General features: G+C 36.4%; 1 protein-coding gene across 22 annotated transcripts in view; it reads right to left on the bottom strand.

Annotated features, from left to right (window-relative positions):
- The window catches only part of FOXP2 (forkhead box P2), a 240,421-nt gene that overhangs the window by 99,314 nt on the left and 124,640 nt on the right, over positions 1–16,467 (bottom strand). Inside the window, exon 5 of one of the 22 annotated variants that reach the window (XM_077807799.1) lies at positions 15,106–15,131. The exons of the other annotated variants lie outside the window; for them this stretch is intronic. Coding sequence (XP_077663925.1) covers positions 15,106–15,131 — 26 coding nt within the window. The remainder of the gene's footprint in view (positions 1–15,105; positions 15,132–16,467) is intronic. 22 annotated transcript variants of the gene reach the window in all.

Genomic DNA, 16,467 nt, shown 5'->3' with positions numbered 1-16,467 from the left:
GAGGGTGGGAGATGAAAACTGTTGTAAAGGGGTCAGCATGGTCACTGACTCATCACCTAGGAATAAAGGGTTTCCAAGGGGCAGCCCTGTGCTTGAAGCCTCCCTTTTAGCAGGCTGAGGCAGGACCCACCCTCCCTCCCCTTTAGGTGGTAAAATACCAGGTTTGGACAAGACCTGCTATGGGCATTGCACTGGCTGCCTCTTTTTTAGAGAGGTTGGGAAGGAATTTTTCCTTTACTACCAGATTGGCCTAGGTGCAGTTGTTTTTTTTTTTTTTCACTTTCCCCACAGTGTGTTCAGGAAGGGCTTTGATCATGCGTGGCAGGAAGGGTAGTAGGCAGTATGTCGCAACTCATTATTTATGTGTAGGGTGGATGTCCAGTGCAGGTACTCCATCGGAAAAAGTGATACAGTGACTGGATAAATGGCTTGGAAAAGGACTTAAAAGTGCTGTTCGTTAAAGGAATGAATGGGAAGTGGTTGGGGACTCCTATGATTGGTATGGCAGGGAGCCAACTCCCCATTCTTTAGCCCACCTTAACCCTCCTGCGAGGGTGGGGGGGTGGATGGTAAGGTCCCGGCAATGGATTTGCTGGAGGAACCTGAATGGAATAAACATGGGGTTACCTGCACTGTACACTTTTATCTGCCGGGTAGTCCCAGACGTCTCATAATAAAGTTGTGGCCTGATTAAACCCATGTCAAATGTCTTCTGTCCTTCTTTTGGTATAGCCAGACAACAGGCAATCATTGAGTAATTTATCCCATCATCCACTCCCAGCTTCTCACAGTCAGAGGCTATGGACACCCAGAGCATGGGGTTGCATCCCTGACCATCTTGGCTAGTAGCCATTGATGGACCTATCCTCCATGAATTTATCTAATTCTTTTTTTAATCCTCTTATATTTTGGTCTTCAACACATCCTCTGTTAATAAGTTTCATAGGTTGACCATGTGTTGTGTGAAGTATTTTCTTCATTTTTGTACACTTACAGCAATTTCAGTATCATATTGGTCCAGTATATCTTTATTACCTTAAACTTTTTATATAACATCTCTTGCACTAGTGTGCATTTTAATAAGTCTGTCACTACACACATAAAAAAGATTAAATATGGTTTTTTGGGGGGAAAATAAATTACCTCGAAAGTCATTTATTACACCTTGCACACCATTTCTTAGAGAAACACAATTAAAACCTCTAATCTGGCAATGAACCATGCATGTTTTTAACTATATGTATAAGAGTAATTCTAATGACTACTCAATAATATAAACTTGAAGTATGTGCATAACTCTTTGCAGAACTGGGGCCACAGAGTTGTATTAACAATTCTAATGATTTCTTATTTTGTTGTGCTTGTAGCTCCTTAGAGACTAACAAATTTATTTGAGCATAAGCTTTTGTGGGCTACAGCCCACTTCATCAGATGCACAGCATCTATGAAGTGGGCTGAAGCCGACCAAAGCTTATGCTCAAATAAATCTGTTAGTCTCTAAGGTGCCGCAAGTACTCCTGTTCTTTTTGCAGATACAGACTAACACGGCTGCTACTCTGAAACCTGTTATTTTGTTGTGTTTCTTATGTAGAATTTTGCCGTTTAAAGGTTTTCATTGAATCTATCCTGCAATTCTCTTAATGAAGTTCAAATATTATTTCACAGAGTATTGGATCTACTTTCTTTGAACTACTGTAAACCGTTTAATTTCCCCTTAAAAATTGTATTTAGAGTGTAGACATGTGCACTACTGATTCAGCTATTTCTAAATAGATTCAAAACTGATTTTTTTCATATGCTGACATAAACATGGCGGCCAGTTTTCTGGCACTATGTATTTAATTGCATTAAAAAGTAATAGTGCAATTTAGTAAGAGGAAATTAATGAAGCAATGCTGGTAATGACAAAATTGCTGAAATATTAACGTAATAATTACTGTGCACTCATAAAAAGAAAAGGAGGACTTGTGGCACCTTAGAGACTAACAAATTTATTTGAGCATGAAAGCTTATGCTCAAATAAATTTGTTAGTCTCTAAGGTGCCACAAGTCCTCCTTTTCTTTCTGCGGATACAGACTAACATGGCTGCTACTCTGAAACCTGGACACTCATACATGCTTATCGCTATTACTCGTACCATGCTTTCTCTGTAATATGTTGTTTAACTACATTTTTTGTGTACTGTTCTTACAATTGATAGTGATGAATTCTGGCATACAAAAAGGAGTACACACACTAATACAAGATGCTACACGTTTGTATCTAACTGCCTGATCCAATTCAAACTGATATCAGTGAGAGTTTTACCATTGACTTCAATAGCAGCAAGACTGGTACCTAAGATACTGACTCCGCCACTGGATCTTAATTGCAGGATCTGGACATAAGTATGTGCAAGAGTATTACCTTAAATATTACAGGTTTCAGAGTAACAGCCGTGTTAGTCTGTATTCGCAAAAAGAAAAGGAGTACTTGTGGCACCTTAGAGACTAACCAATTTATTTGAGCATGAGCTTTCGTGAGCTACAGCTCACTTCATCAGATGCATACCGTGGAAACTGCAGCAGACTTCTGCTGCAGTTTCCACGGTATGCATCTGATGAAGTGAGCTGTAGCTCACGAAAGCTCATGCTCAAATAAATTGGTTAGTCTGCTGCAGTTTCCACGGTATGCATCTGATGAAGTGAGCTGTAGCTCACGAAAGCTCATGCTCAAATAAATTGGTTAGTCTCTAAGGTGCCACAAGTACTCTTAAATATTACATTATTAGAGCACACAGCACATTAATACACACAATCGGTGGCAACGTCTGTGTAAAAAATTACTGAGCCATGTGATAAACTGCAGGCATCTTTGACAGCCTCATCCTCATTCTGCCCTCTAATCCAGTTCCACCAGGACTACCTTTAACTTTCCAAATGTATCAGTAGCTGGTATTATTTGGGTCTGAGGTACAAAGATGAGCAGTGTTCATTGTTGTACAATTTATGCCCTTAAGGCCCAATATCTTGTATCTGGGCTACAACAGGAACTTTCCAGTGGGACAGCCACTACTGCTAGCCCTGGCAGATGCTCAGATATAGGCTCTTAAAATCATTGTCCTGGACATGCAGAAATAAAGACATGATGCAAGGGATGTGGTTGAATTAGGCTGGAAATTTATTAACTTAACTCATCTGGGAACTAACTGGCAGGAACTCATTTAGGGCAAGTCATTATTTCTTCCTTAATCATTTGCACCTGGTGAAGGGCTGCTATCAGCTCCCCAGCCTGTTGGTGGGACTCTACTGCCTTCCCCTTGGATGTGGGTTAAGGGGCTGTACCAGACATTAGGAGCGCCAACCTCATTCCCCAGCTTAGCTTCCCCTTAAATTCACTGTCAACTCTGGTTTATCACGGAACCAGACACCCTATGGAACAAGTATCTGCACTGGACACCTGTCACCTGCTAAGTTATGACATCTTGAACCTAATCTTCTGGCCTACCCCACTGAGTCCCTGAGTTGCTGTGTGGCAGGCAAAGAAACCTGACCCGAGCCAGCCAATCTGGTTGTGAGAGAAAAAAATTCCTCCTCTGTCCCAAATAACACAACTAAAGTAATGTCTGCAGCAATCAAAAACAACAACAACAACAACCCTAGTTTTATGCTAATCCCAGGGATGGAAGGGTAAGACCTACTAACCACATGAGAGAGGGACTCAGGCTGGAGGGGCAGGGTTTATATACCCTCTCCCAGGTCCACAGGGGCAAACGGCTTACCTGAGTCCCCCCTGGCCTGCACAACAGCTCACTTGATGCCTTCCCCTACCTCTCTCCTAGCCAGCCCCATCCCAATTCCTGAGGAAGGGGGGACCCTTTCCCACCAGTCTATATAAAACCTTCTCCCACCCCCTGCTTTGAGTTTGCAGGGCTTGTACTGTATTATAATGCAAACATGAATACTATTTTAGGTAATTTTAAGGGGCTTTGTATTGTGTATTAGTTCCCTCTGACAACTGGACTCAATTCCAGGATGGTATAGAGGGTATAGAAGAAATTGTAAAGACAAGAAAAATAGAATGATACAAAGTAAATGGTGAGTCTGAAGTACTGGGAGAGTGAAGGGATAAGCAGTTTAGTACCAGAATCTAAATTATTAGCCCCTCAGTGAAGGGACTGTGGCTGTTATTCTCTCTATAACCCCCCATAAATGCTATACAAATGTTAAATAAAGGTAACAAGTTGGAAGAAATTAGAGAAGATTGTAGGGAAAGGAGGAAGATGGATTCAGGAGCAGACAGGGACACAAAAGACATGGATAACGGCTGGTATCAGTTAGTTAGTGTGGCAGGTGAACAGATAACAGTTTGGCAAATTAACTATTCTTTTGGGCAGAGTCAGAGGGCACTTACATACTTTTTTTTCTTTTGCCCAGGAATGAAGCCACAGCCATTCGCTATTGGGACTGATGAATGGCAACCTCATTTCAATGACCAAAGCCACAATCTAAGATAGTTTGCTTAATGAACCATATCCTGATGTAATTTTCACCACAGTTTATGTATGAAAGCATGAAACCACACTTTTCTTGTTTCAGATGTAAGGGTTTGAAGGATGTAACACCACATTTCTGCTAATACTTAATAAGACGATGACACAAGGCCTGATTTTCAGAAGAGGAGAACTGATGCCACTCAGAGCTTTTCTGAAAAACCATGTCCATAATCATTGGCAGATTCATGCTGTTTTACTCCACTAGGCATTGTTTATGAAAGAGGTTTCAGGACAAGTCAAATTTACAACTCTTGTAGTAATGTGCAACACAGGAGTGAAGCTTTAAAATAGCCTTACTGCACAACTTGCCAGCTGTGGAGATCCATTATGGTTAATAAAGCAGCGCATTGGTAATGTTTGGAAATCCCAGATGATAGACAAATGTATTTCTATAACCATCAAGATGTTGTTCTGCCTTCTCTGTACCAAGAATGTCAAAATTTAAATGTTTAAAATTTAACATTAAGGGTTATGAAATCCCATAATATAATCAGTGATTTAAAACTTTGGGACACCATAAATATAGTACTGCCACTCCATTAAGATCCTGTTTCTGTAGAATTTAGACAAAACATCCCTGCAAGATCACCAACTGTAGCTTAGCCTACATACTGGTGAAAATGTGTATTATTACACTAGAGGTTAAAATGACAATTATAAACACAGTTATATCTAAAAATTCAAAGTTCATTTTTTTAAAATGGCATGCAAATCACTTTGCTAGACTGGTAACAGTTATGGTCACCATAAGTCTATCTGGTTGTACACACTGCATAACTAGTTATATTAACACCCTGAGAATTTCTGAGCAACTATAGTTTGTGTATCTTCAAAACTTTGAGGCTGGCTGTTTTTATTTAGTTATTTCTGAGCTTTTACTCACACAGTCTTTCTATAGATCTTATTCACAAATTCATTTTTACTGTGTTTCAGAGTTTCTGCTCCGTGTACTAAGGCATTATGAAAGATACACAAACCCTAATGTTAAAGTAGCAGCAATATATATATCCCATATGCAACAGCCTATGTGTTAAAGAGAAAAACAAATGCTTGACATATTTAAGGATGCACTTTTAGTTTAACTATTTATGAACAGTACAAAGATAGCCTAAAGTGTTTATATACATACCAGAATACAGATGATAGCCTTGTTTAAACAAAACAATTAGAATCACATCTTCATGGTATTAGTATTATTTCCTGACATTGTTTATTGCTGCAAGGCTAAGACAGTTATCAGTCTGGGTTAATTCTTTAGCTGCCAAATTTTACAGAGGGGTCATATAGTGAAATGTAATGGAGATGCCAGAGAAGCTACACATCACAAGGTGAACACATATGGGGCTGAGTCTGCAACTGGATCTACACTGGAAAAGAGCTCCACTGAATAATGGTCTTTGATTACATGTAAGTATATAGTGATTTTCTTGATCTGATATATTTATCACTGTAAGGCTTAGTTCATGAATGATCTCAAAAATTAACACTTTATATTTTATATAGCTATATAAGCACAAACACCCTGTTGATTTGTATATATCTCTATATATCTATATCCACGCCCCTTTGTTTTCAGTTTAAACCAATTTTTACCGAAAAAATTCTGGGATTTACAAAAAGTATTATTAGTTTTTTTCTGATTTTCACCTTATTTTGTTTAATTCAAATAGATAAAAAATAACTTGTTTTAATAGGAAAATACAATACATTGCATGAGATATATGTATTATGATACTGCATTAATCTGTGTGTATATGCAAAGCTGCCTGTTGAAGTAAGGCTATGTATTAGTCTAGAAAATACACACAATAAACAAACAGGCACACACGCAAACTCTGAAGTGCACGTGCATCTGAACATACTGATGAATCTCATGCCCACCATGTACACATTTCAAGCTGTTAGCAGATAACAGTTTAAAGATCTGACACACGAAAATGAGAAGAAAATGAAAATCTGTATCAGAATACATTTCAGAACACAAGGAAGTATTCAAAAGTTCTTAAAAAACAAAAACAGGAGAAAAGGATGAAGTTGAGTGTATGCGCTGCAAAGGGTGTGGCCCAATTATTAAACGTAAATATTTATAGGCTAATAGTTCTAAGTCTAAAATACTAAACTGTTTATTCAAATGAAAAGTTTTATTTGGGGATCAGAGATATATTGCTTTCTTAAACTCTGAGGTGGCATTGTGTTTTGAGTTCTGTTTTAGTTCTGCAGCAAACCTCATTGAATTTCATTCAAAGCATTAATCTACTGATTCATCTACTGTCCTTCCGTTCACCAAAATAAACCTTGATATTTACCCAGAAAAATTATTAATAGTTTTTTCCACTGATTTTCACCTGTTTTTATTGTAATAATTCCTGTGAAAAATTAAATAAAACCAAAAGGCCCTATTTATATCTTATGTGGTTTGTAAGGTCATTCATGAACTCAGCTTTGCAATGACAAATACATTAGGTCATGAAATTCTTCTCTTCTTTTGGGATTAAATGAAGCTAAGATTCACTGTAATTATTACAGACGAGTTTGCCCTTGAGGTTACTGCCTCCCAAATTTTGTACAGGTTCTCCCAATAATCCTACCTCCTTAGAGAATTCTTTGCAATTATTTTGCATGATTAAAATTATTCTTGCTGTGTTTTAGTAATCTGTGGCCAACTTAATTTTTTTTTCATTCATACAGATTTGGTCAAACAGAATAAATTGCGTGCACCCAATTTATTTTACTACGTGATTTCCACATCTAGTTGACAGCTATGCCCACCCTTTATGGTATGTTAGAATTTGATATATATAGGAATTCAAGATAACCATGGGATGATTTCAATATACATTTTTCCACTCAGGCAGCTTCTAGATCCTATTGAATATGATATGGTATAGCATCCATTACTGGATAGTTAATACAGCAATACAGTTACTGGAAGTTACTGGATAGTTAATACAGCAAGTACATCTGAACTCTAGCGATTTTTAAGATAACTATGGGTCTGAATTTTGATGCAGGCAATGCACTGAGATTGCCCCTATCAGTGTTAGAATGATATGTTTGCAGGACAGATATCCGAAGGGAGGGAGCTTTCATCTTTGCTGGTGTTAGATGTAACTACAACTTTTCAGCTGCTGTTCACATTAGCTTTGCAGTTCATTGCATCCCACCCAAGAGGCTGGGTATGCTCAGCAATTTTTTTTTAGCTCTTTGGGGTCACATAGAAGAAAATATTATCATTAATATAAAAAGTTACCACACACTTATGGCTCATATTCTAAACCCAGGAGTAAATTCATTTACCTCAACTCTGCTATATGTGTGTATTTATGATATATATAACGTGATGAGACAGTTGGATGGTTTCATTGAGTTTGGGATTGCTACACTATTCATAAATGATGAAACCATGTGCAAGCAATACAGGACTAAATACTGATCTAAGTGCAAGCTCAGATACCATTCTAAAGCAACTGTTTATAAATACCGATATTTCAATGACAAATATTGTACCAGACACAATGGTACCAGTCACTAGTGTTATTTCAATTGTCTTCAACCCAAACTGGGATTATAGAGTAGTCACCATCAACATTATCACCAATGCAAAACTGTTGATAAATGTTGACTTTTTAATGACATCTGTTGTATTTGATATTCCACAAGAATTAATAATGGGCAAATGGTCTTCATTCTCCACATTGTGCGTTTGGATAAGGTGTCTGAGATTATTATGGTTTGGGTTATCACCACTATATAGATAGAATATTTACTTCTCTATTTCCACACCCTGATTTATGAAATGCCTAAGTGAATGCACAGCCAAACTTGAGAATGAATTATTAGACTTAAGGTTGAATCTGAATGAAATTGAAATTATGAAGCTGGTTTAGTTAAAGATGTATTTTCTTAGAGAGATATTTACATATATGGTCATACATTTTATCCTTGTATTGAACTGGCTAAAACAAGGTCATATAACCTGAAGTATTTTTATATTATTTCTCTCTTGGCAGACCAACAGTTTTTGACACCACAAACTACTTACAAGCTATCTTTTGGTAAAATAAAGTTTGCATGACCACCATGATTGAAAATTGAGATATCACAAAAGCACAAGGTAATTCTGATGCTGCGGCACATATAAGGCCAAAAAAAAATTGCTCTCTGTTACTTTGTGTCACCCACACTATTGGACACAAAATAGAAGTGCTACCAGGTATTCTAACTATAGTCAGAGTAAAAACAAAATGTTAAAGTGAATGTGAGGGACAGAAACTGTAGTAATGAGGAAAAAATTCACTTACATTTATCCAAGATGGCTGTCGCTATTACTGTTGAAACACTGCTATGGGCTGAGGTCACATGACCCTGTAAGCTAAAATAGAGAAGCTTCAGCAAAGAGTAACTGAAGCTGCAGCACATTAAAAGACATTTTTAAGGTGAGTGGGGGTTGAATGGAGTTTAATTTATAAGAACTATTTTCCTCAAGGCTGGCATCGTGACCTTAATTTTTGGTCACTTTTCAAGCCTTCAGGGAACAGTTTTTCAGCATTACGCTCAACTCTGCTATGTGTGCGTGTGTATGTGTTTTGCATATAATACATGATGTGATGGTATGATGGTTTCATTGGCACAAGTCTGGGGTTGCCATATTATTCACAAATAGTGAAGCCATGTGTAAATTATGCAGGACGTCCCAAATACAAGTGGGATAAAACCTTTGTACCACACCATATCACCTGTTCTTTATGTGACATTTATTTAACAGAACAACGACTTTAGGAATATTTTAGAGAGTTTTAAAGATGTGATTGGTACTATTTTTCATACCTTTCCACTTGTAAAGCTAATTTTTAAAATTATCCTGAATCCAACACTACATGCCTCAAAGAGAGATGAAATTATAAATATTAGAAAAATCAAAATTACTTAAAACAGTTCTTTGTATGAATTTCTATATTAATTTTAAGTTCTATTAAATCTGAATCTTCCAGGCCTGAAACAAGTGATGTGTGTTCCAAAATACAGCTAAAATTTTCTCTTCCCTGTGGTATAAAGATTCTATTGCGAGCCGTGATATATAGCAAGATACCAGATTTCTCATTGCTTCAGGACTGAATACTGCCATTCCTGACACTCAAGCCAGTACAGTTCTGGGGAAAAATCACACAGGAAGGAGGAAATAGAAAGTACTGTTGTGGGAAATTACTTTCTTTTTAAAATGGCAGATGTTAGAAGCAGCTCAGATGCTTGGAGTATAAAAATATGAAGATGGGTTAGTGGGCAGAGAGCAGTATGTTGGTCAAATGCTTTGTAAGAGAAAATAAGCATATAGGCAATTTGAAAGGCAACACAACAACACACACACAAACATCACTGAACAAAAGCAACTACATTCTTTCCAAAAATAGGCTTCCTGTATTTTAGATATTTTTAATATTCTCAGTGATACAAAAACTTACCAAAACTAAGATGACAACCTAACAGAATGGCAAATACGATGGCTACAACATTTGTAATGTAATATACAGTATTTCACCTTTGCGTCACCAGTGATTCAAATCCTATTTAGGTTACAGCGATTGAAAGTCTGATGAAGACCTGTAAGCCTGTGTGGAATCAGTAATTTCAAGTCCAGATAGCCACATCACCAAAAAACACCATCAAAATCTCGAGCTAACTGGCATTGTGCACCCATGGCGGTGAGGCTAAGAAATGAGTTGACATGGAATGAATTGTTCTCTCCTCCCTAGAGATGGTGTATGCAGAGCTTACTTCGCTCTGGAGAGAAGCTTGGACTGCTGCTACTTGTACTGTATCTGTTCTGGCGATAGAAGACTTCAGTCTCCAGGGCAATTAGTCTAGATCTGTTCATAAGCAGTAAATTAAAAAAGAGAGAGAGAGAGAGAGAGAACCTGAGTTTGACTCCCTGCTATCTTGCACCTGGTGTAGTCATTTATATCTGTGCACAAATGATAAAAAGAGCTACCAAATCAGAATAGTACAGTGTTATATCCACTTTGTACAGGTGTAAATGACTATCTCAGGCATAAGGACCTAAAATTTGCTCCAGACAGTCAGCCAGAGTAAAAACAAAAGGTTACAACTGTAGGCATAAAGATATGACGACGTCATCACCACCTGTTGACTATGGTTTTCTTTAGGTGCAATTAATAACAAAAGAAGAATACAAGTAATGCAATCAATTTATTCTATGATAGCACATTCAATCTCCCTAATCAACTATCCACTGAAGGAAACTCACAGAAACTAATGAACCTCACTTTCTTCCTCTCCCTCTTTCAAACGCACACCCACAAATCCCCTACCTGTCCCTTTTAACTAACTTCCTATTTAAAGCACCAGTGCAAAATTTCAACATGATGCTGTGCTACATAAGTCAGAAATTTGCTTGTTTATATTAATTAACTCATACTGCAATCACTGCATAGTTCAGCATAAGTAGGTAAGTATGTTTAGGTTTCAGTACAGATACAAGTACATCTACTGTAGATATTTATAGCCATACAGTGGCTTCTGATAATTAAAACCTTGTCCTTTGCCAACAGAGTTACCATCATTGTAAGAGAGAGTACTGGTAGTATTTCCTAGTGTTTAGAAGAGGAAAAACCGGTGTATTCTCTTCAATATGGTGATATGGTAAGTCCTGGTAAAATCACTTTTAAATGGCAGCCACTGTAAAATCAAAATCATAGTGAAAAATACAGCTTACATGTCTGATATAACTAGACAGCTATTTTCACCAAAACTTACGTAAAAACACTGACGTCCCCAAAACTGAAATATGGCTGATAGTAATCATGATACATATTACTTTCTGATACATGACAACTAGGGTATATGGCAACCTTTCAATATTGGATAGTCATTCAACTCCACACATGCCATACTTAGATATAACAGTGTAATATATATATGAATGATATGAGTTTAGCTAGCTGGCCAGACAGAACATAAAGACCATCTCAATTGTAATCCTTATGATGAAGAAATTTCCACTAAACTTAGCTTAATGGAAATTGATTCAAAATAATGTGTGGAATGGTATATTGAACAGAGTGAACTGGCTGATTTACGGAAAAAAATATAGTTTTAAAAACTTTAATCAAGGAAAGAGTTCTTTGTCCTACTGGTCATTACCTATGCAATGGCCATGTACAACAAACAATATAAGTCATCAGATATCATTAAAGGAAATCATTAACAATATCAATCCAGATCACTTTGGCTGAGAGTAGCACATATGAGGTTGACATTCCAAAATTTAAACAGATTATTTTGTAAATATTTACAGATTAATTAAAATTACCCGGAGCTACTACTGGGCAAGCAAATTAATCGAAAAAGCAGATGGAAAGCACCTTTTGAAACATGATGGCCACCATCAATTAAGACAGTGCATCAGATTTAACTGGAACCATGCTAATACTTTAAATTAAGGTAGAGCTTAGAAATGCATTATTTAGATTTATGAATGAAGTGAGCTGTAGCTCCCGAAAGCGTATGCTCAAATAAATTGATTAGTCTCTAAGGTGCCACAAGTACTCCTTTTCTTTTTGTGAATATAGACTAACACGGCTGCTACTCTGAAAGCTGAAGGAAAGGTAATTCTTTACAGTTTATTACAAACATCACAAAGTACATTTGTAATATAAATGTTTAACTGATGATGCTTTGACAAGTTGTTATGAAGCATATTATAAAATGCAAATATTGTTAAAATACATGTGCATGTTTAATACATCAATTAAAGTAATCAAACATGCTATAAAGCGTCATAAAATTTAACAAAGATAATAAGATATTTATAAATGGTAACTAAATATGAAGTGTACACAGAAAAGTAAACAGTACTAAAATTAGTCCTGGCCAAGGAAGTCTCTTTCCCCCCTCTTTTTACTTATGACTTTAAATATTGACAAGCCAAGTCAAAGGTTACATGACTTTACTGGTCAGGTCCTGGAAGGTGATGTCAAAAGTTACTGACATTCCTTAACAGCAGTTTGGAACTGTGTTTCTTAGAGTCTACTAAGAGTTAAAACGCTTTGGACAATCCCAACTTGGTGCTTCTGCAGCCAACTTTTGAAAAACTTGTACAATTGAAATGAATGGAAGCTCAATTATTACAGTTCTTTCTTTGCTCATCTTGAAAACCGTAACTTTAATAAATGGTTGGGAAAGAAACAACCTTGCCTCTTAACTTTTGTGCATTTGATCAGTGGTACTCAGTCTGTGAATCTAGACCTGCATAAGACTCTTACAGAACTCATGTGTTTTATCAGAGCTCCTATTGCTTACGAACAGCAAGCAAAATATTGATCAGAGGAATGATTCTCATGCTTCCTGACATGTGTGGGAACTACCAGACAGTAGTCACCAGGATCGCTCCCTACTATTATAGCAACCAATATGTGGGTGGATTCAGGGAAAAACAGAAGAAACACTTCCACTCCAGGAGCCTGGTTTAGATTATAGAAGATATGATGAAAGGGGAGAAATACCCTCCCCTTCTATTCAGAAGCCTGTGTTCTGCGGGGAAAGGAGATTGTACTGAATGACAAAGCAGTCACATGCTGATACCCTAACGTTGCACTGGAAGTTTGCATCATGAAGATCAATCAATATGTGATGTCATGTAATTATGACACATATCACAATGCTTACATTGTAACTAAGAATTAGCTATAGATACAGCGATAGATATTTTGTAGTTTAATCTTCCTAGTTCCACTTACTGACAAAGTGAATCTCCAGCTTTAGAAAGTTGAGTAACGGTGCATTCAATAGTTGTAGTACATCTGATTTGTTGATTGGAATTTTGCCATTATTCTTTGTCTCAATATTTTGAAAGGTTTAACGAAATTCAGTGTCTGGAAACTGAAGCTAGACAAATGCAGACCAGAAATAAAGCACATTTTTTTTTTTTAACAGTGAGGGTAATTAGCCATTGGAACAACTTGCCTGGAGACATGGCAGTTTCTCCATCACCTTAAATCTTTAAATTGAGACTGGTTCTCTTTCTAAAAGATATGCTATAGCTTAAACAGAAGTTGTGGTATTGGTGAAGGAATTAGTGAGTGAGGTTCTAGATCCTGTGTTACACAGGAGGTCAGACTAAGATGATCATAATGATGGTCCCTTCTGGCACTAAAAATCTATCTGTCTACGAAACATTTTCAGTTGTACATTATATATCTCAGAATCTGAGTTAAAAACACACCAACAACTTAAAAAATAAAGAACTTTATTTTCCTAACATTCGTAACAAAAGATCACCCAATACATTATTACTTAAATATTTTTAAAGTCCAATATACATTTCTCTTTCTGTGTTGCCTGTTTACAATTTTACACTTGTCTGTTCAGAAATTTTTCACTTTTGTTTAGTCAGTTTCACATTTAGGTTACCAGTACTGCAATGTTTGAACTGGAAACTCTACACACAATTAACTCAAAAAAATGAATTGCAATAAAAAAAATGAATCACGATTAATCGCAGTTTTAATTGCACTGTTAAACAATACAATAACAATTGAAATTTATTATATATTTTGGATGCTTTTCTACATTTTAATATAGTATTCTGTGTTGTAATTGAAATCAAAGTGCATATTATTTTTATTACAAATATTTGCACTGTAAAAATGATAAACAAAAGAAACAGTATTTTTCAATTCACCTCATACAAGTACCGTAGTGCAAGCTCTTTGACGTGACAGTGCAACTTACAAATGTAGAATTTTTGTGTTATATAACTGCACTCAAAAACAAAACAATGTAAAACTTCAGAGCCTACAAGTCCACTCAGTCCTACTTCTTGTTCAGCTAATCACTAAGAAAAACAAGTTTGTTTACATTTATGTGAAATAATGCTGTCTACTTCTTATTTATAATGTCACCAGAAAGTGAGAACTGACAACTGCGTGGCAAGGTATTTATGCACCAGATACACTAAACATTTGTAGGCCCCGTCATGCTTTGGCCACCATTCCAGAGGACATGCTTCCATGCTGATGACACTCATTAAAAAAATAATACATTCAGTAAATTTGTGACTGAACTCCTTGAGGGAGAATTGTGTGTCCCCTGTTCTGTTTTACCTGCATTCTGCCATATATTTAGTGTTATAGCAGTCTTGGATGATGACCAGCACATGTTGTTCATTTTAAGAACATTTTCATTGACAAAACGCAAAGAAGGTACCAATGAGAGATTTCTAAAGACAGCTGCAGCACTCAACCCAAGGTTTAAGAATCTGAAGTGACTTCCAAAAACTGAGAGGGACAAGGTGTGGAGCATGTTGTCAGAAGTCTTAAAAGAGCAACACTCCAATGTAGAAACTACAGAACCTGAACCACCAGGAAAATCAACCTTCTACTGGTGGTATCTGACTCAGATAATGAAAATGAACATGCATCGGTCTGCATTTCTTTGGATTGTTATCAATCAGAACCCATCATCAGCATGGATGCATGTCTCCTGGAATGGTGGCTGAAGCATGAAGGGACATATGAATCTTTAGCACATCTGGCACATAAATATCTTGCGATGCTGCCTACAACACTGCTATGAGAACACCTATTTTCACTTTCAGGTGACACTGTGAACAAGAAGCAGGCAGTGTTATCTTCTGAAAATGTAAACAAACTTGTTTGAGCGATTGGCTGAACAAGAACTGAGTGGACTTCCAGGCTCTAAAATTTTACATTGTTTTATTTTTGAATGGAGTTATTTTTTGTACATAATTCTACATTTGTAAGTTCAATTTTCATGATAAAGAGATTGCACCACAGTACTTGTATTAGGTGAACTGAAAAATACTATTTCCTTTGTTTTTATATACCGCATATACTTGTAAACAAAAATAAAGTGAGCACTGTACACTTTGTATTCTGTGTTGTAATTGCAATCAATATATTTGAAAATATAGAAAACATCCAAAAATATTTAAATACATGGTATTCTATTATTGTTTAATGGTGCGATAAATTTTTTAAATTGTGCAATTAATCATGATTATTTTTTGTAATTGCTTGACAACCCTAGTTTCAAATAAAAATAAAATATAAATTCAAGAATGAAGGGGAGGACATAGGGTAAGATGTGAGGAAGACTATGAGAAATTGAATTACCACTAAGTAATTTCCCCTCTTTCTTAGGCTACAACATGAGAAACATTTTGAGAGTCAGAAAATGTGGCAAGCATTGCTTAATACAGGAAGTGATCTTACCATACATAGCAACACACCAGAGTCCACAGCTGAAATCAAATTTAAAATGCAGAATAAACATGTTGCTGGTCAAGACAATGTAGTGGTCTTCTAGATTTTCCCAGCTGATGTCTCAGCTCTCTCTGCTCAACAGGTAGACATCTCTTTGTAGGAATGCCTCAGCAGAAACAAGATAACTAGCAGCTCACTAGTTTTATATGGGAAGTCAGTCAAATCGCTGTGGAGCTAGATATTGAACTATCTGCTAGTACCTATAAAGTCTTAATGCATGCCTTTACCAGATTTTAAAACAAACTAAAGTGAGAGGCTATATCTAATGATTGCCTTGAATCATTCTCACAAATGTAAATGAAGAATATGACGTTTAATAGGGCTTTATTTACAGTAGGCATTTGACATGTTTTACAGAATTTTTGTTCTTTCACAAAGTTCAGGATACTTTTCTTTACGTTTTTTTTTCTTTCCTTCCTTCTCTTCCTCTTTTCTCTAACTTAATTATTAATTTTCAAAAATAGATTTTTTTTTCTGGTGTGCTCTGCCAGTGATGTGCTAAATTACACAGAATAGGACAGTGCCTAATATTGAAAATATATCAACCACCAAGAGTTTCATAAATATAATAGGAAACAAAGCCAGAAGCACAAAGGGCAGAAACAAAATTAAAAATACACATAATCCAAGGC

Source organism: Eretmochelys imbricata, chromosome 1 (assembly GCF_965152235.1).
Source record: "Eretmochelys imbricata isolate rEreImb1 chromosome 1, rEreImb1.hap1, whole genome shotgun sequence".
Lineage (NCBI taxonomy): Eukaryota > Metazoa > Chordata > Testudines > Cheloniidae > Eretmochelys > Eretmochelys imbricata.
Note: the sequence above shows the minus strand (reverse complement) of the source record. Positions and strands in the feature narration are given on the sequence as shown.